Below are 27,877 nucleotides of genomic sequence, written 5' to 3'. Positions count from 1 at the left end.
TTAGAACCGATTGCAAAGAGCAAACCTCTCCAAGAAGGAAACGATGCTGGCGCAAGCTGTGATTTTGACTCGAACGAAAGCGAAGTGTCAGCATCTCCACGTGTTGGAAATGACTTTGGTAAGTATACTTTTCTTGCCAAAATACATTCAGAGATACAATGGATGAATTTTTAGTCGAGAAAATGCAGTATAGCACTGCCTGACGTAATTTTCCTAATGCAATGTAAGCGGGATGCGATCGTCGGCAGTTTTGTCTTGCCGCTTGTCAGTGCTGCCGCAAATCTGCTTGTAATCCACAAACATCATTGGCATGCGCAAGAAGTTATCAGGCTCTTTTTGCACGCAAATTTTATGCTTGCACCACTTCATAGTAGCTGCATGCCGGCTGGCTTCATAACATACAAGTTCGCAGCGCTTTGCGACAAAACTTGTCTAGGTGGCAAACGTGCGCCTTCCGTTTTGCGTGCCAAGATGGGAGCTAGCAGTAAATTAAAATCCTTGTTTAGGCGAGTTGGTTCATGCTACAAGTCCTTGTAAGAATACTTTCGTCCGTTTGCGCCGCCTTTATCGTGCTTGTTCTCAGTTCTAGCGGCAAGGGATTTTTTCACTAACTAGATGGACTCGTGCTGCAACCGAGCAGGACGAATCGCAAGGCTGGCTGTAGCACACTTGGCGCACAATTATATAATATTAATGTATGAAGCCATGTGGCAGTCGGAAATTTTTTACGACTACATGCGTTATTAGAAATGTGTTCCTGGCAGTTGAGTGATGTCATTGTAAACACTCTACTTCCAAAATAGGTGTTCCTCCGTCCGCTGCATTCCAGAGGGGAATGAAGAAGACTGCTGGTGCTGCCAAGAAATTAATGAAATTATCAGAAAACAGACGGTATTGCACCGGGTTTCAGTTGAGCTGACTGTTGACAGGCCCAGTGAATGCATTGTCGACAGGCTGTGGTGATAGTTCTAATCACGAAAGTGGCCAGAGCATAGCACTGTTGCCTTTGACGGCTTGAAATCCCTTCGCTTCACAGCAGCGACTCACTTCGCCGAGAGCTTCTTATTTTGCGGGAAATAATGAAAGACCACATCGTCGCGGCCGCGGATGTTCGTGCAGCCGAGGGCTGCGCAGAACGCCGGCATGATGGGTCCACCGCTTCATTCGATGCTGCACACCTTTCTGTACCTCACCACAAACATAAAAACGCACAAATAAAGAAACACACAGCCGCTCGAAGCAGCTTATGATGGCACGCACGCAGAAACAAGCACGGCCGCGGAGGCTGTGGAGCGACGGATTACCGGTGTTTACGTCACCACTCCGCGGTTTCCGCTTTTGGCTCGCATCGTCAGGGTCATCAGCAGCGCTCGGCGGACCGCGGGTTGCGGAGCTACCGCGTAAATTTAAACGGCGATTACGTCGCTCCTAAGTTATGAATCTGTAAAAAAATTTCACCCGCATGATTTATAAAGTTCCCACATCCACACGTGAGAATTTTAATGAATTCGAAAAACTCTTCAGCTTCCCTTTAAGCGTCATTAATTGCCAGTTAATTAATGCACCAACAAAATGTGCAGTGAACAATCGCGTAGCAGAATGCAGCTCTCAGGCTTTCGCCTTTTACCACTTTAGCCGCTATAGTTCCTCGTACTTTTTTTTCCAGTGCTTGGAGAGCAATAAGTCCGCTTTCCCGCGGACTTATTGCTAGAACACAATCTTCTAAAATACGACCTGTGGCGTCCGTTTCTTCCCTACACCAAAAAGAGAAGTGTACATTAAATTCCCCCACTACAAGATACGGCTCTGGAAGCTGTTCGAAACGTGATTCTATATCGTGTAGTGTTACGGATAGATGTGGCTGAAGATATACCGAGAGTATTGTTATTGTTTTAAAATGAAGTAGGGCGATTGCCACGGCTTCATATTTCGTGTTAAGACAACAATAACAGCCCCTCCAGACAGCCTAAGCGACGGTTGCTCTGTCACACCGAAAGACTTAACAATTATTTAAAATATTTTTTGTGGAGGTCCTATGTTGCTCTCTTGCAGACATAGGGCGACCGTAGAAAGCAAGTTCAAAGTTCTGAAGGAACCAGCGCACAAAACACAACGGACAAGAAAAAGGCGGAACACGACGCCTTTTTCTTGTCCGTTGTGTTTTGTGCGCTGGTTCCTTCAGAAGTATGTATTACCAACTAGCCCAACAACAAGTGTTGCTCAAGTTCAAAGTGCCTTTTATATCGCTGTATTTTGTTAAATCGACGACAATTCTAGTGGATTAAAAAGTCAGGTTAAATTAGTAGGTGTAACTAAAAACACAGGTCGGTTGTTGGAGTTTTTCTTTTTCGGTCAAAAGAGCTACGCCTCCCCTGAAGCGGTGGCAGATTTGGCGTTGTGTCCATTGCCTCCCTAGAGGTGATAGAGGACCGCAGAGTAGGTACTGCTGAACGAGTTATAAGCCTGTCCCGACTGGGAGAAGCTTTGCGGGCTGTCGACCCAGGCGCCGGCGAGCCGGTTGTCATAGGTGGCTGGACAGCCTTTGCCGCATCTGCTGGGGGCGCGGATGGCCCTGCCACAGGCTAACTGCGTGTGGCCTGGGCAAGAACACCAGGCCGGTGTGGTTCCCCGCACAGTCGTACCACATCGGTGAATTTTGTTTTTTTTCTGTGAGCAGGAGCTTTCCTCGCGTTTATGAATTATTGTTTATGGGGTTTTAACGTCCCAAAGCGACGCAGGCTATGAGCGACGCAGTAGTGAAAGGATCTGGAAATTTCGACAATCAGGGGTTCTTTAACGTGGACTGAGATCACAAGGTACACGGGCCTCTAGAATTTCGCTGTCATCGAAATTCCACCGCCACGTCTTTCGGGTCAGCAGCCGAGCGCCATAACCACTCAGCCACCGCGGCGACCGTTCCTTGTGTTTGTGTGAGTTGTTTTCTTGCTTCTTGAGGTGTTATGTTTTCCTTAGTTTTAATAGTTACCTCTTTCTCTTTCTTCCTGGATGGACACTATCTCGAGTATGCCGGGTGGTCCCCTTCGCATTTAGCGCACTTTGGTGTGGCTTTGCAGCCAACGGATTCATGGACATTCGGTGCCCATTTGGCTGAAGTTTGCCGGCCCCGACAGCTCCGGGAGACAGTGCCAAATCTTTCACCTTTGAAGCACCTTCTTAGATTTGGGATGTACGGCCGGACAGTTATTTTCATGTATCCTACTTGTATCGTATCTGGGAGTTTGCCAGAGGCGAAAGCCAGGACTAAGTGCTTTGTTGGTGTTTCCTTATCGTCTTTGCGGGTTTTGATGCGTTTGACGTCAGTCACGTTCTCGTCTTTCAAGCTCTCCAACATTTCTTCTCCTTTCAGTGTCAGGAAACCATGTTCTGAAGCTACTGCGGAAAATATCTGCGCGGCAATAAAGTCCATCCTCACCGCCTTTTCTACACCATGTCCCTTCGATGACCCAGACCCACCGTCCTACCGAACGCTGGCAGAGCGTGCTGTCCACACGACGCTCGGCTCATGTAGAACTTGTTGTCAGAGCCCCTACTTAATGGGGCACTTTAAAATGGAAGGTGTTCGGTCGTTTGCAGCAGCCTATTAGTGAACGGCAACAGATTACAGAAAGAGTAATAAGCGCCACTGCAGATGACCCGCCGCGGTGGCTCAGTGGTTAGGGCGCTCGGCTGCTGACCCGAAAGACGCGCGTTCGATTCCGGCCGCGGCGGCTGAATTTAGATGAAGGCGAAATTTTAGAGGCTCGTGTGTTGTGCGATGTCAGTGCACGTTAAAAAACCTCGGTTGGTCGAAATTTCCGGAGTCCTTCAGTACGGCGTCCCTCATAGCCTGAGTTGCTTCGGGACGTTAAACCCCAATATTACTGCAATATTACTGCAATAAACCAAACCTTACTTTCATGGCGACGTCCACTTCGACAATCTTCAGCAGCTTAAGAGTCTCCGTTTTCGACAGGCTCTCTGTCAAGGCATCCAGCGGTGCCCGCGATGTCAGGACAACAACGACTTTGTCCAGCGCCAGTTCGACGAGCTGCTGCGTCAGCAGGTGCTGGATGGCAGCGAATGCGTTCGACGTGGCCTCGGCACTGAGCTCGCATCCACAAAGGCGCAGGCTGGTCAGCGACGTCGCCGACTTCAGGGCATCGGACAGAAGTAGCACAAAGCGTCGGTTTTCACGTGATGAAAGGAGAAACTGCAAATAGAAAAAAAAAAGTTAATTGTCGGGACAGCTTGCAAACCTCGGACAGAAACTACAGAGAGAGGGCAAGAAAATGGCGGACTCAATACCTTCAGAACGGTTTAGCAGTTGTATGAACCTGCGCGGACACTCACGTGCAAAAGTGAGCAGTGACAGTACACAGTAGTCTGTGAGCTTAATTTTAACTAGTACTAGCGCTGCTTTATCGAAGATCCTTGCTATTATTCACGTAGTATACGGAATTAGAAAGCAGTTTGCATTTCCCAAGCAGGCGCGGGCAGTTTCTTGCCTATATCAATCCTTCTGGACATGTGTCATGTAGTTCAGCACAGTGCGGACTCGTGAACACTCCCGGCGCTCCAAATAAAACCTGCGGGCTTCAGACGCCTCACAACAATATACACATATATTGTTACGGAGAAGCGGGAGTGGCGCGGGACGGAGCGCTCGCACTAGGGCCGCAGGCATTAAAAATCGTAATTCATCTGTCATCACGAAGTTCTTTTCCTTGGCTTGCTGTCAGGTAACAATATAATATGCCGCAGGTGGGAACCGAACCGTACGCATATGGTTGTTTCTTCTTCTGCACTTCTAATAACTTATCTTTAATCGAAAAAATATTCACTGATCATCTCTGTGAAGTTCGCCGAACTTTCCGATGTGTGATTAAGCAAGCGAGTTTGGACCGTGCAAGGTCTCAGCGCCACCGCACAGCGGCCGCGTTTGAGCGCGGAGCGATCGGACGCGTGGCACATCGGCTCCGTCGATTTTCGGCTGGAACCGCTGCAATCTGATGTAACACCCTTCAAACCTGTGCGTCTGCACCTGTGAAGTCAGCAGGATCCTGGAGACAGCGATCTGACCCAGGTACGCCCAATTTTCGGCCACTTCGAGCAACCCTCCGCATCACCACGTAGCGGTCGAGCTGAGCCTAACGGCTCCGGCTCCCCCGCCGCTGGCTGCGGAGATGCCCGCCGGTCAACCTCTCAACATGGCTCTGCCTGAACAACGCGGATACGACCCCACGACCCTGTCGTGGTCGTCTGTCCCTGCAAGCCAGCCAGAGGATGGCCCATCCACCATTTCGGCGCAGCAAGCTGCCCTTTTTCAAGTCGTTGAGAGCCGGCGCCGCCGCCGGCAGAACACACGAGGAGCTGCAATGCCCACGACTCCCCTCGACAAATCAGCAACGAGAGACGCTCGCGCTCCGTCTTCTAAATGTCCACAAAAGACATTTTCACCAGTCTCCAAGTGGACGCCCAAGCCAACGGTCAGGATGAACCCTGACGATTACGTGATCGTGCTGCGGCCACGCAGTACGTTCGCCCTCAAGACAGCATTCCAGCACGGTGAGCTCGGCGCTGCCATTTCGCAACTCATCGGGAGAGAGCATATGAATGCGATTACAATTTCTCCCATTTGGGAGCAAAACATTATCGTCGCAAAACCTCGAGGTGGCTCAAAAGCTTCTGACGGACATCCAAATTACCACCAGCAAAGATAGCTCCCGCTTCACGGACACCTCAAGCTCACCGGTGATGTGTGTCGTGGTGTCATTACTGTGCAGAACCTTGAAACCAGCGAATCCTTGAAACAAAGTGTGCAGTGGCGCGCTGGTGAATTAGTCCATGTGCGCAAGCTGGGAACATCGAATATAGCTGTGCTAACTTTCGAGGGACGCAGCGTTCCGCGTTACGTCCACTACAACGCAGAACTGACTCCCGTCAAGGAGTATAAGAAAACGGTGCCAGCGTGCTACCGTTGCGGCACGCTGGGGCACCGGGTGGACAACTGTCCCACCCCGGTCAAAGAAAGACGCGGCCTTTGTGGCCAGAGCGTGGGGGTTGGTACTGAGGGGATGGCCCCCCGCGTTTGCAATCCCATGTGCATAATATGCGGGGGCCCGCACCTCACCAGCTCCCGCGAATGCACCAGCAAATTCATCCGGCTTCCGCAGCTAGGGCCCAGGCCGCCAATCAAGCCACCCAAGGGAGCCAATTCCGGCGCTACACGGGGAAGTCACGCCACCGGCCGGCAGCAAAACAACCAGAAGACGCCACGGCCTCCCCCTGGCAAGACAGCAACGGTACCGCCACCACCCGGAGCAGCGGACTTCCCAGCTCTAAGGTCTTCATCTGGCGGCGCCGCCTGCAACCAACCCAAGGTAGGCAGCTGGGCGAGGGTCGCCTCCTCTCCTTCCCCTCCTCCCCCACCAGCACCGCCGAGACGCAGGAACTCAAGCGCGAGCTCGCCCTCTTGCGAGCTCAAAACGAAAAACTAGCCAGCGAGCTTAACTCGCTCAAAGCCCAATTCCCTACTCCGTCCGCGTCGAGCGGCGAGGAAGAAAACATCACAGACAGGGAGATTCCTACTCCTGTGGAGAGTCGCGCCGCGGCCCTGGAGACCCGGGTGACCGCGATTGAAACACAATTGGCTGACCTCCCCAAAATTATCCACGATACCATTGCGCGTCAGGTGGAGAGTGTCATCGCACAGGTGACAAGCCGTAACTCACATTATCCAAAAATGGATAAAGGACAATCCGAGCGTCCTTAAACGCGTAGGGCCCATCAGGGACGCTAACCGCCCCTCCAAATTCAACAGAGTTATTCCCGATTAGTTTGACTTCTAGGAAGACTCCTGCACGTCTGCGCTGGGCACTAGCGGACTGGGAGTCTTAACAACGTAACCCCACCCTCCGCCTCCGACCATGGCCCCCAACCCTAAGCCGCGAGCAAGAACAACTCAGCCGCTTACACTAACGCAGTGGAACTGCCGTGGTCTCAAGAACCGCACGAAGCGGGCTCATCTCCGCCTCTACCTTGAGACCTTTGCGTTCCTCGTTGCCGTGGTTTCCCTTCAGGAACCCGGCGCCGGGGCCAAACTAACAAACTACACTACATTTCAACACAACCCGCAGACATGTATACTTGTTCACAAGCAGTATACTGCGCAGGAGGTCACAGTCCCCACAACACCGCCTTTCCCATACAAGATGGTGTCAGTGCTGCCCCTAAAGCGGTCTGACACACCTGTACACATTCTAAACATTTACTGTCCACCTAAACTTAAGAACTTCACGTTGAATGAAATTTTCACCCAAGCTATGCAGGTGGCTGGAAGGGATCCCCTTCTGATCGTCGGAGATTTCAACGCCCCGAGCAGGCTATGGGAGTACCCCCGGGAGGACAGACGTGGAAGGAAGCTTGAGGAACTTTTTGACTTACCCCGAACTGACCCCGCCAACCCAACACGTGTCGGCAATTCGATTCAACGAGATACTTGCCCGGACCTCACATTTACGCGCAACGTACGCCATGCCGACTGGCTGAATACAGAGGACACTCTGGGTAGTGATCACTGTATAAACACCACAACCATTTACATGTGTCCCCTGAAACGCCCACTAACACAAGCTCGTGTCCCGGACTGGACGACTTTCCGCACCTCTCTACCCAACGTAGACTTCCTCCAGTCGGGATACGACGCATGGTCCAAATCGCTCACGTCTACACTCACACAACACGAAAAGCAGATACAGCTCACAGAAACACAAACGGACGTGGACAACCACTTGCTCCACCTTTGGGAGGCCCGCCGCAGCCTCACAAAACGATGGAATAAACAGAAACATAACAGACGCCTAAAGAAACGCATCCTCGAACTCACACAACAGGCAGCGGAATATGCTACTCAGCTAGCCGACACTAACTGGGTGGACCGCTGCAACACGGCTGCGCGCCAGATGTCTGGCCGCAACACGTGGCGCCTATTCCGCGCTCTCATCGATCTAATACAAACACGCACGGAAACCCAACGCCACTTACATAGGGCATTGCACCACTTTAGAGGATCGACAACACAGCTAGCGCACACGCTCAGGGATCGATACCTGTGCACCACTAAGGACCCCCGGCCAGCGGCGTACTCCTATGCAGGCGAAGAGAACACGGAGGTGGACACTCCGTTTCAGCTCCACGACCTCCGGGCGGCCTTAAGCAAGATGAAGCGGAGCACTGCACCCGGGCGCGACAAGGTTACGGTCAAGCTCTTGGCCAACCTTCCCGACGCAGCCTACGCCGCGCTCCTCAAATACATCAATAGCATTTGGGACGGAGAGACTCCTCTCCCTCTCGATTGGAAATCGGCTCTCGTGACCTTCATTGCGAAGGCCGTCAAACCTATTGATGTGGAAACCTTCGCCCCATCTCCCTCACGTCTTGTGTCGGCAAGCTGATGGAGACGATGGTGCGTGACAGACTCTCCGATTATCTCGAAACACAGCACATTTTCGCGGACACTATGTTCGGTTTTCGTCCTCACAAGTCAGCACAGGATATGCTGCCGCAGCTCCACCACGACATTTTAGATCCTGTCGACAAGGTGGTCCTGGCCTTGGATCTTAAAGGCGCATTCGACAACGTCAAACATGAAGTAATCCTGGACCACCTCAGTAGCACCAACTGTGGCCACAAAACATTCCATTACATAAGACAATTTCTTACAGACCGTCAAGCCTATATACCCATACAAGATGCGGAACACGGGCTATACACCATCGGCTCGAGGGGAACACCTCAAGGCGCGGTCCTGTCTCCCCTGCTCTTCAATTTGGCAGTGCTTTGTCTTCCCTCCAAATTGTCTTCTCTGCCCGGGACACATCACGCTCTTTATGCGGATGACATTACAATCTGGGCCACGCAAGGTAACCTGGGCCACATGGAGTCCTGCCTGCAAGCAGCGGCGACCCTAGTCGACGACTACGCGGCCTACTGCGGACTCCAGTGCGCCCCAGCTAAATCAGAATTTGTGCACTTACGTCCCTCCCCTCGGGACACTACACCTCTTCGCATCAATCTTCCCTCGGGCCCGATCCGGGAGGCCAAGGAGATCCGCGTCCTTGGCCTCTTCATACACCACCAACGCAGAGTCGACACCACCCTAGCCAAACTTCGCACGGTGGGAGACCAGGTGGGCCGCATGGTCCGCCGGGGCTCCAACAAGCGGGGCGGATTACGATGCAAGGATGCACTGCGGCTTGCCCATGCTTTCGTAACGAGTAGAATCCTCTACTCAACTCCCTACTTGCACCTGCGCAAACACGATGATGACCAACTGGAGATCATCCTGCGGAAAGTCATCAAGCGGGCTCTCGATCTCCCGGTAACCACGTCCAACCAGAGGCTTCTGGCCTTGGGCGTGGTGAACACATTTCGGGAGCTTCGAGAAGCCCACTTAGTCAACCAATACACGCGTCTTGCACAGACCACGTCCGGTCGCCGCCTCTTGGGCCGGCTACACATCAAACATGACTACCACATTGAGGAAAGGGAGAGAGTGCCAGAACCCTGGAGACGCGCCCTCCGGGTCCGACCCCTTCCCCGCAACATGTCCAGAGAAGACCATAGCGGTCGTCGCCAGGCGCGCGCGGAAGAGTTGGCGCGATACTATGGTAACCAAGAACACGTGTATTACGTGGACGTTGCCGGCCCACACCACGGGGGGTGGTACACGGCCGCAGTCGTACACAACAAGAACACAGTTAACGGGCTCACTTTCAAAGCCTACAACGCAACACACGCGGAGGAGATTGCCATTGCTCTGGCTCTCACGAATCCCAAGTCAGAACACATCATCACCGACTCGCGAGGGGCTTGTCGGAACTACGAGTTGGGCTGGGCTCCTCCGCTTGCCTGGCGCATACTGGAATATAGCTGTCGATGCGAAGATCCAACTCCACGCAACCTGATTTCGGCCCCCGGTCACCAGGGACTCCAGGGAAACGAACAGGCCGATCAGGCCGCCCGCGCACTCTCTCCCCAGGCTATCTCCCTGTCCTTGGAAGGGTACTCCCAATCAGACAATCTGGCCCTTACATTCAAACAAATCACCGATTACTACAAGAAGGAGCGCCGGCGCTACCCGGCCCCTTGTAAGGGTCTGGATCGCGCTGACGAGCGCCTCCTCATCAAAATTCTTACTAACACTGTACTGTGCCCGGCGGTGCTTAAATATTTCAATACATCCTTTGATGGTGCGTGCCAGTTCTGTGGGGAGGTGGCTGACACCTTCCACATGGTTTGGGCGTGTCAATCAAACCCATCTATCCCCCCCTACCCCAACCCCACCAGAGAGGACTGGGAGGCGGCCCTGCTCGGTTGTCAAGACCTAAAGAGCCAAAAGGCTTTGGTTCAACGGACGCGGGCCGCGTTGCTTGCCAATGGGGCACCGGAATAGGGGCTCCACTCAGTATTGTAAGGGGAAAGGACCAATAGGGTCCTACCCCAATCACCTTTCTGTAAAAAACTTAATTTCCCATAAATGTTTTTCACCACCACCTTCCGATGTGTCATCCAGCGTCCAGCACAGTTACCGAATTCATGTTACCGCGGACGCACGACGGAGACGCGGTGCCTGTGCTATTGTTGCTGGCGGCACCGTCGCCAGAACGCTCGTTCTGTCTCCGTCTTGCCTCCCCACCACAGAAACTTTCTAGCGCGCAGCTTTCTACAGTGCAGTGTTTCAATGCCTGAAGTCGTCCTGTTTGTGGCCAGTGGATGTTTTTTAACCTTCTCGCGTCCCTGCAGATTACTGTGAGGAAGCAGGTGTACGGTGGACGATCGGTACGCGATGCGGCGGCGATGGGTCTATGAGCGTCCGATACTGAGAAGAGGCCCATAGTTAAGCTGTAGTTGCCACTGGACGCTGGACCCTCAATGACAGCTTTCCTTTTTTTAAGGAACCTTCAGCGATTGTTCCCGTGGCACACGTGTGTCCCACATAGGCAGAGGTTCGGAACGCAGCGAGTTCAGTGCTGTTTGTAGGCGGGCTCGGAACCTTTCCTTTCCCAAGTATTTGATTAGCTAACATCCTTTCCCCAGTCTTTGATTGGCTGAGGGAAACTTTATTGTCCTTTCCCTAAGCGTCGATTGGTGAGAAGTGTCACCTGTTTTATTTTTGGTTGTTGTACCCGCCAAGGGCGGAGACAGAAGGCTTAAAACGGAACGCTCTCGCATTGCGGCCCAGGTGACTGACTCTGTCCTTAAGGCGATGCAGCCCTGGGTGAGCTCCCAAATAAAAAATTCTCTCTCCTGCGACTCCCCGCAGGTAAAACGTAAAATAGCTCCTCGACAGGCAGCGGAAGAAAGCGGTTCCGGGCCGATAGCCGCGGCGTTGATGCAACCCCTACCTGGGGCTGCGCCGGCCCCCGAACCGAATGGCTACCCAGCACCGTAAAATAAAAACATCAATATGGCTGGCAAACCTGCTCAGAAAGCTAAAAAATTAGACCAATTCGAAATCATTCAATGGAACTGCAGCGGTTTCAGAGCCTGCAAAAAACGGTCACATCTCCAGCTCTACCTGCAGTCCCTTGGTGACATGCTGGCGCTTCTTGCTTTGCAAGAGCCCGGCAATGATGCTAAATTCTCTGGGTATAGCTTGTTTCAGGGGGGCCCCTCGAAATGCATCCTGGTGCATAAAGCATACACCGCGATTCAGGTCGATCTTGATCTGGAGACTGAGCAGGAATACACCATGGTGAGCGTTCTGCCTCTCAGGCGCCGCGACCCGTCAATACATGTGCTTAATGTGTATTGCCCCCCGCATAAGCCGCGTGTTACTTTCAGCGAAATTTTCTATCGTGCTCTCAAATCGGCTGACAATGAACCCCTGGTGATCATTGGGAATTTCAACGCACCCAGTCTACACTGGGGCTATCACTTCGAGAAAACCAGGGGACGCAAGCTGGCGGAGCTCATCTCCACCTTTCGTCTTACGTTGCTCACGGATCCGTCTTGCCCCACACGTGTGGGCAACTCGGTCACCCGTGACACGTGTGCTGACTTATCTGTGGTTAGGAACACTACAAACGCCACATGGGAGAACCTGGGGGATACCCTGGGCAGCGACCACTGCCTTCTCCGCATCACGCTTTTGGCGAAGGCAGCCCGTAAAAATTGGGGCAAGGCGAAAATAACCAATTGGCACCAATTTCGAACTCAGGACGTCCCTCCGGTACTACTCTCCGACGGCTATGCGGAGTGGGCAACACAGGTCACCAACATACAGAAACAACACACGCAAACACTTCACACCACCGACGAGATCCCCGCAGTGGACAATCACCTCCTGCATCTGTGGCAGGCGCGCCGGAGCTTAACAAAACAATGGAAGAAACACAAGACGAATCGTAAGCTTAGAGCTCGCATTGCAAAACTTACGGAGCAGGCTGCGGCATATGCCGCCCAGCTCACAGACACCAATTGGATAGAACGCTGCAACTCGGCAGCGCGTCAGATGAGCTCGAAGGGGCTTGGCGTCTCTTGCGCAGCCTCATCGACCCTTCTCAAACGAAAGGGGAGACGCAAAAACAGCTCCGGCGGGCTCTGCACGGGTACCAAGGTACGACGGCGCAACTTGCGGACACTTTGTGCGACAGGTATCTCTGCCGCACAAATGACCCGGTTGGGCCCGACTCCGGCAAGCCAAATCAGGATTTAGACGCCCCTTTTGAGTTGCATGACCTTAAGGCGGCCCTGGCTAAAATGCGCCGAGGTGGGGCACCGGGTCGAGATCGCATAACAGTGAAACTGTTGGCGAACCTCTCCGACTCTGCATACCTCCATTTGCTACAATACATAAATCAGATCTGGGATGGGTGTCCGCTCCCACTCGAATAGAAAACATCGCTTGTAGCGTTCATCCCCAAAGCAGGTAAAGCCGTGACTACGGACACCTTGAGACCCATCTCATTAACCTCGTGTGTGGGAAAGCTCATGGAGACGATGGTTCGGGATCGCCTCTCTCCATACATGGAGGGTAAGGGCCTCTTTGCAGACACTATGTTCGGGTTCCGCCCGCGCATGTCTGCACAGGATGTCCTACTCCAACTACACAGGGACATAATACGACCCACAGCAATGCAACAAAACGACAAGGCCATTCTCGCCCTCGATCTTAAGGGGGCGTTTGACAATGTTAAACATGGCACCATACTCTCTAACTTGACACCACGAACTGCGGGGCGAAGGTCTTCGCCTATGTCAGAGACTTCCTCTCTGCGCGTCAGGCACTCCTCCGGATCGAGGACGAGGAATACGGCCGCCTGGCTCAGGTGGAGGGCATAAAACACGCACTCTACGCAGACGACATTACAATCTGGACCACCGAGGGGAGCCTTGGGGAGATGGAGGACCGCCATCAGCAGGCCGCCTCCATAGTCGAAGCATATGCTGCCGACTGTGGTCTCCAATGTGGTCCCGCCAAATCAGAGCTTCTACACGTCAGGACAAACCACAAGGACAACATGTCTTTACACATATCTCGGTCGGGCGGTCCCATCAGAGAAGTGTCAGAGCTCCGGATCCTGGGTCTGTTCATCAATAACAAACTTAGGCCGGACTCTACTATAGCGAAACTCAAGAGCATAGGTGAACAGGTAGGGCGCATGATCCACCGTGTTTCCAAGAAGCGGGGTGGTCTGCGGGGCAGGGACGTGCTACGGCTCGCCTATGCCTTCGTGACCAGCCGTATCCTCTACGCCGTGCCGTAACTACGCACCACCAAACAACAAGACGAGCACATTGACGCCATCATCAGGAAGGCAACAAAGCGAGCACTGGACCTCCCGGTGGCTACCTCAAGCGCCAAACTGTGTTGGGAGCGGTAAACTCCTATCAAGAGTTGCGGGTGGCCCACCTCGTGAACCAATATACGCGGCTATCGCAGACGGTGCCTGGGCGCCGCCTGCTAAACCGCTTACACATCCAACACACATGCATACCAGAGGGGACGGAGAACATCCCGGTGTTGTGGCGCCACATGCTCTTGGTCGCTCCGCTCCCGCGTAACATGGGCATGGCTTCACATGAAGGCAGACGACAAGCGCGGGTTCGCACGCTTGAGAGGCAATATGGCTTTAAAGAGGGCGTCTATTACGTGGACATCACAGGGCCGTCGCCCGCGGGCTTCTTCACGGCTGCCGTAGTCCACCGCGGAATGAATGTCGATGGGCTATCTTTTCGGGCCCCAAATTCAACACGAGCGGAGGAAGTCGCAATAGCTCTCGCTGCCGCCGATCCAAAATCGCAAACGGTTATCACAGACTCTCGCCGGGCCTGTGAACATTATCTTGCAGGCGAAATATCATCTCTTGCCTCGAAAATTCTAAGACGCGCTCTCGCCGATCCAACTCGCACAAAAGTGATCTGGGCTCCTGGCCACCAGGGTCTACGAGGCAATGAGGCCGCTGATGCGGCCGCCCGAGCGCTCACACACCGGGCTCCTCATCCTAGCTCTCATGGCTCAGAAGCTCATAAACCGCTTCTGCGGTTCCGCGAAATCCTAATTTATTATTGCGACAGCCACCGTCTCTACTCGGCACCTGCCAAGGGGCTGAGTAAGGCGGAGGAGCGAACTCTGGGCGCCTGCAGACAGGAACCCTCCTCTGTCCTGCAATAGCAAAACACTTCGATCCGAACACAGATGGGCGCTGCCCGCACTGTGGAGAGATCTGCGATATATTTCACATGGTGTGGGCGTGTACTCAGAATCCTCACCTTTCCCCCTCCCCCACCCCCAACCGAGAGGCATGGGAGACTGCCCTCCTCAACTGATCCACACTGGAGTCCCAAAGGGCTCTGGTCAAGCGGGCGCGAGACGGGGCCTCGTCGTGCGGTGTCCCGGACTAAGGATGCCGACCATGCAGCAGGTTTTTTTTTTTACCCTCAAGCTCTCTTTGATTAAAGTTTTTCACCACCACCACCACCGGTTGAGTGGCGCTGATTTCGTGTAATCAACGGTTCAGTCATGTTGTAAATACTTTTCTCCTTGCTTGATGATTCTTGTTTATTAATGTGTTAATAAATAGTTAACCTCCTTGTCCCGCCGTCGAGTAATGGGATTGTTTGCGACTCCGAACCATGAATCCATGAAGAAATCCTATTTCATCATCTTCAAATGTTTCCTCACATCTCCACTTGAAGGGAAGCTCAACTATCTCCATTGATCAACACAACATATTAATAAAAAAGGAGCTCCCCCTATGCTCGTTCGTTTCTGTGGCTGTTGGCTTCTCTCCTATGTTTAACGAGACCCTCATTTTTCTACTTCTGTCTGCTTAATTGCTTAATGAGGACTTTGGTTCTGGCAGCCTTGATGCCGTAGGAAGCATACGAGGGTTCTCATATAGCTTCCACTCTCGCCGTTCGATGCCGTCACGTCACACCAGCGGTAATACAGGACGCATTCCGCCCGATGCTGATGGACGTGGGTGGCACTGGTGAACACTCTTGGTTACGTCACATGCAAACGAATTCCCCCGAAAGCAAAATATGTGACAGCCGTCGCCGTAGTTCAGTTGGTAGAGCACCGGATGCGTAACTCAGTGGTCGCGGGTCCGGTTCCCACAGGCGATATATAGTTGTTTTTCTTCTGATTTTCTAATCCTTTATCTCTAAGCAGTAAAACATTCACTAATAATCTCCATAGGCCAACACCACAAATTTAAAAAGAAAGGAGCTCCCACATGCTCCTTGGATATTCTGGATGTTCCACAACATTGCGATTGTCTTCGTTTATTGCCAACAGTTTCGGACGGAGGACCATCCTTCATCAGGGTATACAGACGAATGAAGACAAGTTCGCATATTCAAGGCACTGCACGCAAAGGGAGAGGTGAAATCACTCTCCCTCCCGTTAGAGGAAGGGGAACCGAAGCCAGTGTAAGACGCGAGAGTGTTCCAGTCCATTTAGAGGAAAGAGGAGGAGCGTTGCAAAGGCCAGGGGGTAAAAAATAAAAACAAACAAACAAAAAACACAAGTAGTAAAACAGCGGCAGCAGTGTAAGTAACAGAGCTATAGCGATAGAAGGGGAGGGAACGAGTTGCTTCTCAGGAGGCGCCAGCCAGAAATATTGTCGGGAGAAGCTTCCTTCGGTGTGGGTGGCACACCCGGGAGAAAGAATAGAAACGATATCCTAACAGGGAAAGTACAAAGCAAAACAAAAAAAGCAGTGCACGCATGCATATGTACACTACATCGCAGAACGGACCGCTCCCCAGCGGTGCAGGTGTTCTGGACCGTTGTAACGTGAGTTACGAGTTCGACCAAGCCATTTTGAGCTCCTCAAGACGATCCAGTGTTCGGCACGGCGGAAGCGCGGCGCCGTGGTCGAGGGAGGCCAGACGCCGTGCGACAACCCGATCCCGCAACCGAGTGCCGCGGCGGCCATTCCTCAGTAGGCCATTTCCTTCGTGCGTCCCGTCGCGAAGGCATACGCAGTACAAAGTGGCCCTTCAAAAGAAGGGGCCGAAAGGAGGGAGTGAAAAAAAACCTAAAGAATAGTTAGTTATATGGGGTTTTATGGCGCATAAGCAACTAGGGCTATCATGCGCCAAACACAAGGTTAGATGATGTTATTTCAAGTGTACAGAGCTTACATTATAATAGATTTAAAACATTGGCTTTCTTTAGAAACTTACAAACAAGTGAAAATTCGACAAGTGTTTGCTCGCCTAAAAGCAATGCGGGATGAAATGGAATGTGTTCATTGTAAAATACCGTAATTTTTTTTTCTAAGTTCTTCGAGATGTGAACAAGAAATTAAAATGTTATTTAATGTGAGCTCCTCACCACACATTTCACACACAGGTTTGTGTTTTTTTGTTAATAAAAAGTTATGGGTGATGTGTGTGTGTGACCTATGCGTAAACGACATAAAATTACTTCGATAAAACGTTCTTTATGGCGGCATGATTTCCATTCTTTTAAAATGGGCTTTATGGTAAGCAGCTTGTTATATCCTTCATTTTCCCAAGAAGCTTGCCACTTGGCTCTTAGTCTTCTATGCAATAACTTCATGTAATCCCTAGGAGGCAAATTCACATGTTTTATTTCCATGGTTCTGGTTTGTGCAGCACACATGTCGGCTCTCTCATTGTCCCTAATGCCAATGTGACTGGGAACCCAGCAGAATTTTATAACATGTTTTCGTGTTGTGACCTTTACTATATTGTGTATGATGCTTCCAATTAGTGGCTCTGTGGCATTTTTGGAGTTTAATGCTGTAAGGACGCTCAGTGAATCTGTATAAATGATGCTGTTTTTGATGTTTTCATTTGTTATTTCCTGTACCGCAACACTAATAGCATAACACTCCGCGGTGAAAACTAGCACATGAGGGCAGTCGTACTGCATTTTCATTTTTTTCCTTGTATTACTGCGCTTCCTACATGAGCATGAGTGTTTGACCCGTCAGTATAAAATCCAGTGTAATTTCTGTATTTTTCTTGTAGTGCTAGATATTCTTGTATTATATGGTCTTGTGCGCACAGGTTTTACTGAAGCTTGTTAGTGTGACGTCACAAACTGTGGGGAGAGTGTACGACGGTGGTAGCGCTTCGTGTCTTGGGGCAATATTTTTAATTTCGTTTAGTATGTTGAGAGCTTGGCATTTTTCTTCGAAGCGCAAGAGCAGCGGCTTAATCGCGTGAGGCTTGTTATTGAAGAGTATTCGGGATGGGCATTTCGTCACAATTGGGTAACAGAGATGTTTGGGCTGAGAAAGGATTTTGAGGATGTATGTGCAAGTTAGTGCAGTTCTTCGATCTTCTAAGGAAGGTTCATTTGTTTCCACATACAGACTTGCTATTGGTGAAGTTCTGTAAGCACCTGAAGACAACCTTTAACCAAGATTGCGGATAGGATCCAGTCGTTTTATGTAGGATGGTCTTGCTGAGCCATATACGATGGACCCATAGTCTAACTTAGAGCGAACCAGAGAACGATATATATGTAACAGGCATGCCCTATCAGACCACCAGCGTTTTCTTGACAGTCGTTTCAGTATATTGAGGGCCTGGGAACCTTTTTTCTTTAAGCTATTTATATGTGGCAAGAAAGTGAGCTTTTTATCGAAAGTTACTCCTAGAAATTTATGCTCTTGTTTGACAGGTAATGGGGTCTGGTTTAGATATAGTGTGGGGTCGGCCTGTAGGCCTCGTCTCAAAGAGAATAGAACCGCCACTGTTTTCTGAGGAGAAAATCTAAATCCGTTTCTATCTGCCCAGGTGGCCAGTTTATTTATTGTTATTTGTATCTGTCGCTCACAGGTAGGTATGCTGGAAGACGTGCATGCTATTTGGAGGTCATCTACGTAAACTGAGTACATTATGGATTTTGGGATTACTTTTCCTATGGAGTTCATTTTGATGATGAATAAGGTCGTGCTGAGGATGCACCCCTGGGGTACGCCAGTTTCTTGTATAAAAGTGTTGGAGAAGGTTGCGCCTAGGCGGACTCGGAACGTGCGGTTGGTTAGGAAGTCGTTCAAACAGCTCAGCATCCTGCCGCGGATACCTAGGTCCGCGAGGTCACGGAGGATACCGAACCTCCACGTGGTATCGTAAGCCCTCTCCAGGTCGAAGAAGACCCCGATACAGTGTTGCTTGTGGATGAACGCTTCCCGGACTGTCTTCTCAAAGCGAACAAGGTGATCGGTTGTGGAACATGTCTTTTTAAACCCGCATTGGTGTATATCTAAAAGTTGCCAGGACTGAAGTATGAAGGTTAGTCTGATGTTTAGAATGCTTTCGAATGATTTTGCTATACAGCTAGTGAGTGCTATCGGCCTGTAACTGGTGGGACTAGTTGGTGGTTTGCCAGGTTTTAGAAAGGGTACTATGATTGCTTCTCTCCATGCTTGGGGGATTTCTCCACTCATCCATACTTTATTGAAAAATTTTAGGAGAGCCTCAATGGCAGTCTCGGAGAGGTGAGCAAGCATGGCATAATGTATATTGTGTGGGCCTGGTGCTGTCTTTTTACCGGATGTTAGTACGGATGTTAGTATGTACCGGATGTTAGTACCGGATGTTAGTATGTTAGTAGCGTTGTAATAAGCTGGTTGTAGTCTTCATGTATGCATGTTCTGAAGGGAAGTTTTTGTTTTTCTACTATTGTTTTGTGCTTTTGAAAGGAGTGTGTGTACTTGGCTGAGCTTGATACTGTAGCAAAATGTTCACCCAGTATGTTGGCCTGCTTTTCTAATGTTGTTGTAGTACCGGGTTTTTTTACCATTGGAAATGTGAAAGGAGTAAAATCTCCAGTGAATTTCCGCACCTGCTCCCACATTTTTTTGGATGTTATTGAGCTGTTTATCGAGGATATGTACTGTTGCCATGATGCCCTTTCTGCGTTGCGTCTGATGTATCGTGTTTTTGCTCTTGCTTTTTTAAAGTTTATGAGATTCTCATGTGTTGGATATCTCCGAAAAATGCCCCAGGCTTTGTTTTGTTTCTTTTTTGCATCTTTACATTCTTTTGTGTGCCAGTATTTGTGATTTTGTTTTACTATTGCAGAGGATTGAGGAATAGCTAAATGTGCGGCAGCTAAGATACAATTCGTGAATTTTTCATTTATCTCATTGATGTCAACATTTTCTAAAACTATTTTCTCTAATGTAGCTTGTGCTGTAAAAAGTTGCCAGTCAGCTAAATGTAGCTTCCAACACCGTGGTTTTGTGGGAATAACTGTTAGCGAGGATGAAAGACTTATTACGACAGGGTGATGATCACTTCCATATGGATTGTCTAAAACACTCCAGTTAAAATCGTTAAAAACAGACGGTGAACTAAAAGACAAATCTAAAACACTCATTTTCCCCGAGGTTGGGGAGCAGTATGTAGGTTTATTAGAGTTGAGTAAACAGACGTCATTGCATAAAATAAAATCCTCTACGAGATTGCCTCTAGTGTCAGTTTTATCGCCTCCCCAGAAACATGAATGTGCATTGAAATCTCCAACTACCAGGTATGGCTCTGGTAGCTGCTCTAAAAGGTCCTCTAAGACATGTAGTGTTAAATTAAAGTGCGGATCGATATATAGTGAGCACACTGTGATGGTTTTATGGGCAACCAGACTGGTTGCGGCAGCTTCAAGTCTTGTTTTTAGTTTAAGCTCTCGAGCCGGGACGCCGCTTTTCACTATGATGGCTACGCCTCCCGACAGTCGGCTCGCCTGTTCCCGATCGCGGCGGAAAACAGTGTGCTTCTTAAGAAAGTTATTTTTTTGGGGACCTAAATTTGTTTCTTGTAGACATAAGGCGACAGGAGCGTGTGCTCCTACTATGTCTTTTATGTCACTGTAATTGTTTAAAAGTCCTCTACAGTTCCATTGTATTATGAAAGCCATCTTAATTTTGTGTTTCTATAGGGTGGAAAGGTAGATCAAGTTGTTGTTGGTCCCGTGACTCGGGGCCTGTCTTTTTTTGATCGATCCAGAGAGCTCCGCCGACCGTCCGACGTGGACGGCGCGGGGCTGCCCGGGGCAGTGTCCATCGCCTCTGCGGAGGCGCTGGACGACCGTGCAGGAGGCACGTTCGCGTTCGAGTTTGAGCTCGACCTGTGGGAAGAGGTCTTGAGGCCCGCCGACCCAGGGGTCTGCGCAGCCTCACTTGCAGTTGGCGGAGCAGCGTTAGCTGCTCTGCCTTGGGGCGCTGATGGCACCGCCACAGGCTCACTGCGTGTGACCTGGACGGGTGCCCAAGCCTGGTGTGGTGCGCCGCGCCCACGCACCACATCGGCGAAGTTTGATTTTGCAGTTAAGGAGAATGAGTTGGTGAGTGCGAAACGCCTTCTCGCTTCTTGAAATAAAATGTTTTCCTTTGTGTATATGGCGATTATTTCCTTTTCTTTTTTTCCAGAACGGACACGCCCTGGAGTATGCTGCATGGTCTCCTTCACAGTTTGTGCAGTGCGGGGCTGCGTCACATTGATCAGAATGATCCTTCGAGGCGCACTTCGCGCACGTTTTCCGACCGCGGCAACTTTGTGAGCCGTGGCCGAACCTCTGGCAGTTGAAACGTCGGCGAGGGTTGGGAATGTATGGTCTTACATTAACTTTCAGATATCGTACTTCGACTGTGTCGGGCAGTGTGCTAGTGTTGAACGTCAGGATCATATGTTTTGTGTCTATATCCTTATTATCCTTCCGGATCTTGATTCTGTGAACGTCTATCACGTCTTGGTCACTCAGACCTTCGAGCATCTCTTTTTCTGTGATGTGGACAAAATCATTTTCGGATATCACGCCCCGGACGGTGTTCAAAGATCGGTGTGAAGTCACGGAGACAGGAATATCTCCAACAGACACAATGTTTACGAGTTTTGAGTGCTGGATGTTGTCTCGCAGTTCGAGCAGTAAGTCACCGCTGGCCATTTTTGATAACTTGTAGCCAATGCCCAAGGCTTCTGTCAAACACTTTGATACTAGGAAGGGAGACCGGATTCTTGCTTGCTTATTTTCTACTTCACTATGGATGACATGGTATTTAGGAAAACTCACTTTTCTTTTTTGGAAAAAAACATCTGCTTCGTTCCGCCCTCTCTTGAGAGAGCGATCAAGTTTGGAAAATGGGGGAGCCATAAAAAATTGATGTTTTTCGGTCATGGTGTCAGCCACCCACCATGGAGTCCAACAAGGGGACGCGACAGGAACTTGCGAGCAAGTCCTGCCCACGCCAGCTGTACACCTTAACTATAACCTAATATGACTCAACTCAGGGTAGTTCGTCACACACGGTTAACCCTCGCCGCCAGGAAAAAGAGGAAAAAACGAAGAAAAGAGGAGGAGACAGGAGAGTTGTAAGAAAGAGATAGGAAAGTGAAAGATAGAGGGGAGGATCGGAAAAGGCGACTGCCGATTTCCCCCGGTCGGGTCAGGCCGGAGGTGCCGTCTACAGGAAGCTGGGGCCAAAGTGGTGTGTTGCCTCCGCCGAGGGGCCTTAAGGGTCCAAACGCTCGGCACCGACTCAACCACCAGGATCCCCTTTTCCCCGGACACGGCGATGCCACGCACGGCTAAGCGCGGATGCTCGGGTCCGTGGTGACGCATTGTTCACCATCATCCCCCTGCGGGGATGTCCCTGCGGATGGTCGGGTTAACCCCGTGGTGTCGCCACTCACCAACGTTTGCATGCTGCAGATGCCTCCCTGCAGGGAAAACCTAAAGAATAGATACCTTTAAAAACAGTAGAAATAAAAATAAAAAGGGGGATGTATGGCACCCGGAGAGTGCAGTGTTCATAGAAAAGGAGGGTTGAAAAAGGCGAGAGCGTTCTAGTTACGTAGGCTTTTGAGAAAGGCGAAACTGCCCAAGTTTTCATTAATGTCAAGGGTTAGTGTCCGAAATTTGGGAATGAAAAAGGACTCTGTTTGTTCTCTTTGGCGACTTGTTTGGAAACCCGACTGGACTGGAGAAGGATGACCGGAACGTTTTCGAATGCATGTAGGGGTAGGCACAGGTGCTTGGAAAAAGAAAGATTTGGCGGCGCGTGGATGTGGGTGTTGTGGTTGTTAAAACATAACCTGAACGGTGCTTAAGTTTGTCCGATGTACTCTATGCCGACACACCGCAGTGTAGCATATATATCACGTTTGCGCTGTCGCAATCTAGGGTATCCCTAATCCTGAAGGTGAAATCAGAGAATGTACCATTAGCAATGTTTCTAGTCTGCCTATGACTGCAAACCTTGCAGCGTGGTTTACGCTATGGTTGACATCCACGACTCGGGTTGGCGTCTGGCGTTGTTCTGGACTTAACTAGAATGTCCCTCAGGTTCCGCCTGCGTCGGTATACTTTTATTAGTTGTTCAAAAATGAGAGACAAGTGACTGCTTTGCTGGATAATGTTACAATGTTTTAAAAGGATGTTTTTCACACGTGGTATGTTAGATGTATGAATGAGAATGAGGTTGCTTGCCCTTTCAGTATCCTGCGAGTTTGGAGAATTTGGCATTTTATTCCTGTCAAAACCGCCAGCTTTCGGGATAGCGTCACCGACGATGGACGCTGGATATTCCTTAAGTGAGAGGTTTGTTTTTCGTTTCCCAGCCTGGCGGTCAAAATGGAGTCAGAAAATCCGTCGGTATTTGTGAGCCTGTGAGTACGGTATGCCAGTCTTGCAGTAGCGTGGGTGGCTGCTCTTAAAATGTAGGTATTCCTGGCGGTCAGTGGGTTTTTTTAGAGGGTTGTCGTAAGCATGCTTCCTTTATTCTCTGTTTGAACACCCAAGAAGTTTAGAAGTGTTGTGGAGACGCTGTGGGTGAACGATATGGAAGGATGAAACGCGTTTACCTCGCTATGAATGTCAAGAGGCTCGCTTCATCGTGAGGCCAAATGAAAGAGATATCGTCAAGGAAACGTTTATAAAGGAGTGGTTCCAAGGACTTAGTGTCAATGAATTCTGTTTACAGTGCCGCCACGAATATGTTTGCTGGGGCCGGTGCCATCTTTGTTCACATCGCCGCGCCGTTTACCTGAGGATAGTGTCTTCCCTCAAATCAGAAATAGTTGTAGTTCAGTATTAAGCCCAGGATAATAGAACGAGTTTACTCATCAAGGTGAACAGGGTTATCAGTCCTCAGGTGCGCATCTGTTGACGCGCACAAGCCGTCTGGGAGGGGGGGGGGGAGTGATTTGTGTCCTGAATGTAGGCCGGGATAGTTGGTATAATGTGGTACAATGTGCTTCAACATTCAACATACTATGCTTGATGTGATGTTTCCGCTAATATTTTTTTCCTTGCAGGACTTGGAACGCGATTGATAAAACCATGGAAGTGGTTACGTTCTCAGACATTAGTAAGGCCGATGATGTTGCGGTCATCGAATATATGGATTGCTGCACTAAGTTTCTAGTGACGTTAACGGTTGTTGGCTTCGATCTTTCGCCATTAAAGTTCTGTATATATAAATTCGTACTTATCAAGGCCATTAAGCTTAATTTAAATCCCTGCATGAGCCGAGAAATCATACATGATAAGCGTAAGTTGAAAAACTTAGGAAGCACTTTGCTGCTTTGAAAAGCTGGTTGTCAGTCAAGGTCAAACAAGCCAGACATAACTTCTTTAGTCACGGTCTCGAAGAGTTCATGAATTCGGATTCACAAGAGTTTTGGCTTCACTTAAACACAGCAAAGCAGAAAATAACGATGATAAAAATATTTAATAAGGATATTCGACACGAGCCCGACTGATACAAATATTTACTTTTAGAGTGTATTCTCGAAATTTGATGAAATTGAACCTCAGACTCGGTCTCTTTACAAGTTAGTGACAACTAGCCGAGGTGTTGGGGCAGTGTTAACTAACTTGTCCAGTTTTATATTTCTTCCTTCCCTCATGTAATTAGAAGGGTCCTCCTGCTTGAGCTGAGCGACGGCTCGCAGTATGCGCAAAGAAAAAAAAGCAGCGCCCAGCCCATCCAAGGAGATTTCCTAAATTCGTCTCGAGACCTCACTGTATATTGCTTACGGTTTATGGGGGTTCAACCTCTCAAAGCGGCTCAGGCTATGGGGACGCCGTGGTGAAGGGCTCCTTAAATTTCGACAACCTGGGGTTCTTTACCGTTCACCAACATCGCACAATACACGGGCCTCTATTTTCACCTCCGTCGAAATTCGACAGACGCTTCAGTGACCTAACCCGCGTCTTTATGGTGAGCAGCTGAGCGCCACAACCACTCAGCCACCGCGGCGGCTCCGCGCCTCCGCGTGAAGTCCCACATTATATTTTTGTTGGTATCCACTCCACTCACTTGACCAACCACCTCGGATGTTTTCTCCGCACCGCATGTCTCACCCGTATCCATTTCCACTCGGCTATGGTATCACTGACTTGTACACTAACCCACTCTGGTTCCTTCCTCTCTCAGATCGTCGCCCTGCTGATTCTCCCTTCAAGCGTTCTCTAAGCTGTCCTAGATTTACGCAGCGTGTTGGGCGAGTTGGTTTGGAATTAATGCTGGTGCAGGGCAGCAGACGCTGGCAAAGCAAATAGCACAGAGTACAGCGCCGTCTTTAGTGCTTGGATTACAACTGCTATGTTTTCTCTTTTCTTTGTCGAAGACTTGCGATGCAGCTACGGTTGTCCTAAGTAGAGTTTCGGGCCGTTTTAGCGGCCTTCCAGGTTATGTTTCACCGAACAGAAGTGGGAAAGCACAACTGTTTTACTTCTATACTAAAGATATTGGTGAGGTGCTGCTCATTACTTCAGAGCGCATACCAAATGCACTCCAACCCGTTCAATCCTACTGATATTTTCCTTCGTGAGTCGGATCGCTGTCACTAGTTGTCCTCGCTGGATGTATTTCTTTACCACTTCCGACTCTTTGCTTGCTACCCTATACTGTGCTCTTCCGAGACCGTGGAACATTAACTTTGGTCTTTTCGATATTAAGTTTTCGTTCCGCTGTTGTGCACTGATTGTTTCGAGTACACTTGATGCACTCGAACTCCTTCTCTGTTACTTAGTAAGGCAATGCCATCAGGAAATCCTGGGTCGAGGTGTGCTCATTTAACTTACCGGGAGCTAGCTGTTCGCAATCAAACCCTTTGTACAGCTTTTGTGATATCATTCCCGATAGATAGTTTGTTGCGGCATTCCACATCGCTTCTGAAGACATGAGCATTTTATCATAATAAATAGTAATGTGCATACCGTATACGGTCGTGTTTGGAGCCCTGCAGCTTTTGTGATATCATTCCCGATAGGTAGTCTGTTGCGCCATTCCTTATCGCTTCTGAAGACATGAGCATTTTTACATAATAAATAGCAATGTGCATACCGTACACGGTCCTATTTCAAGCCCTACAGCTTTTGTGATATCATTCCCGAAAGGTAGTCTGTTGCGCCATTCCATATCGCTTCTGAAGGCATGAGAATTTTATCATAATAAATAGCAATGTGCATACCGTACACGGTAGTATTTCGTGCCCTAGCCACTCGCAAATGATAGAAGTGCACTTTACTGGCGCGCCGTTCGAGCGCTCTAGACAGATGTGTCGACGGCTGTGCAAGCTTTTTCCCCGGTCTTGGGCTCGGCTCATCTAAGGTGAAATTATTTGAAACTACGCCTTTGACCATGCCTTGCGTAGACTAAAGCACCTTATGTTCTTGTGGGTGTGTCTGATATGCAGCGTTGGTCTCATTCCGTTGCGGTTGCCGTATTAAACGCTGTGTAGAGGGCGGATTCTTCTTGTTATGCACTGCAATTCTTCAAGTCTTTCACATTACCTTTCCTTTGACGCAACATAAGGTTAGTATTTGTTCATTCTTCCGGTGCGCTCGAGGCCGCAAGGTACTGCGTATACGGAGTGGGAAGATCTTCCAGCCCAATGCCTCAACAGCCGAACAAATCTGCGCTGACTCGATCACCACCCGCCGTTTTTCTCCTCTCCGTTTCTCTGCTAGGCTTCCGTAACTCCATATTTTGTTACCGCCGGAATTTTCATTTACTTGGCGCCACCACTACTGCCGGTTACATCAGGACTGTGCGGCGTCCCTCATAGCCTCAGTCGCTTTGGGACTTTAAACCCCAAAAAGAAAAACAAAAGAAAGAGGACTGTGTTCGCGGCTGTAGATACCATAATACATTTGCTATGCTAATTTTACTGTTTTTCTCCAACTGTCTTTCTTTCTTCTCTCCTCTAATGAGATTTTTGCAGCTTGTTTCTAGTGACGCATGTGTTATTTTCACCAATGCCAAATTTCCTGTCCTGCTTTCAGGCTTATCCCCATTCCGTCTGAAATTATAGTCCCCACAATTCTATGGCACCTTCATTTCCCCGTGCCTAACAAACACATCCACGTTCTTCACAATGCTAGAATGGACTCACATAATGAACTTTGTTTTATGCATAGCGCCCCATTCAGTCTCTTCCCGGCACTCAATCTCTTTCTGCGGTAAGTAGAATTCGTAACCGTTCGATTATTTCGTTCTGTAGTAGATAATAGTTTTCTCCTGTTATGCCATTGTTTGCTTATGCCAGCTCGGCTTCCTGCTTCTATTCTACCTTCGCCTCGAAGTTGGTCGTGAGTAGTTTACTGCTGCTTTTATTATTTCTTAGTTCAACGCCCGAACAATCCAAGGATATATCAGGACGCCGAGACGCCTACAAGTGCCTAACGGGTCTCACCTCAGCGCTTTCCACGCAGCGGTGATGGGCAAGAGTGTAGTGGAGAAATACGGCCGCATATTCCCGGTACTCTTCGTTGTCTTCCCATATGCTGGGCGCACAGTTCTTGAGCGAGCGAAGGACGAGTTTTCCTGGGGCGACCTCGGTCACCTCGGTCGCCACGAAAGAGAGCAGGTGGTTAAGCGTCGGCATATTCCTGGCGAGGTGACACGCCCTGTTTTCACTGGAGGTGCAGCGGGTGGGCAGCGCGAGGCCGCCTCCGCCTGGCTCAGGCGGTCGCTGTGCCAGCAGAGCGGGAACTCTTGGTAGGCCACCGCCAGTGTACCTTCGTACCGCCTTCGGAACGGTGCGCCGGACCATCACGACCTGCGAGCAGTCAGAGCAACGAGACAGCTACGTGCCTTTGCGGGACGATACGAAACACATGCCTTTTAGAGAAGCCTTAGAAATTGGGGATAAATCACGCAAGGAGCGGAAGAGGCCCAACACAAACCTTCAGTATTTACACTTTGTTCACTGCCAAAAACATTTTCCCGCTGCCCGCAAATATGCACTTGTATCAGAAGAATGGCCTGAGGGGCGAGTTGGTGCATGATGAAATGAACGCTAGGGCAACAAGGGCACTAACAAGAAAGGGACACCACATGCGCACTAAGCAGTGATGGCGGTTGCTGTGTGCGCCTCTTTG

The 27,877-nt window shown here is 49.9% G+C and overlaps 2 protein-coding genes across 2 annotated transcripts in view; one reads left to right on the top strand and one right to left on the bottom strand.

Annotated features, from left to right (window-relative positions):
• Window positions 1-27,549, bottom strand: part of LOC149367775 (uncharacterized) — a 123,270-nt gene extending 95,721 nt beyond the window's left edge. The window contains exons 1-2 of the mRNA XM_089567414.1: window positions 27,190-27,549; window positions 3,914-4,210 (exon numbers count right to left, since the gene is read on the bottom strand). Of these exons, the coding sequence (XP_089423540.1) occupies window positions 3,914-4,210; window positions 27,190-27,549 (657 nt within the window). The remainder of the gene's footprint in view (window positions 1-3,913; window positions 4,211-27,189) is intronic.
• Window positions 6,075-10,513, top strand: LOC149367776 (uncharacterized). Its single transcript, XM_089567413.1, has 2 exons — window positions 6,075-6,380; window positions 10,348-10,513. The coding sequence occupies exons 1-2, from the start codon at window positions 6,075-6,077 to the stop codon at window positions 10,489-10,491; spliced, it is 450 nt and encodes a 149-aa protein (XP_089423539.1). The 3' UTR covers window positions 10,492-10,513.
• Window positions 27,550-27,877: the final 328 nt, after the last annotated feature.

The sequence above is a fragment of the Amblyomma mixtum genome, chromosome 1 (genome assembly GCF_055824585.1).
Source record: "Amblyomma mixtum isolate Tamu chromosome 1, ASM5582458v1, whole genome shotgun sequence".
Taxonomy (NCBI): Eukaryota; Metazoa; Arthropoda; class Arachnida; order Ixodida; family Ixodidae; genus Amblyomma; species Amblyomma mixtum.
This window is presented reverse-complemented; position numbering and strand designations above follow the sequence as displayed.

Bases quoted from the DNA above. Each gene is read 5' to 3' on its own strand.
- LOC149367776 (XM_089567413.1), top strand. From the start codon at position 6,075: ATGGCCCCCCGCGTTTGCAATCCCATGTGCATAATATGCGGGGGCCCG. The intron at 6,381-10,347 runs GTAGGCAGCTGG...CAACCCCACCAG, and splicing joins CCGCCTGCAACCAACCCAAG to AGAGGACTGGGAGGCGGCCC.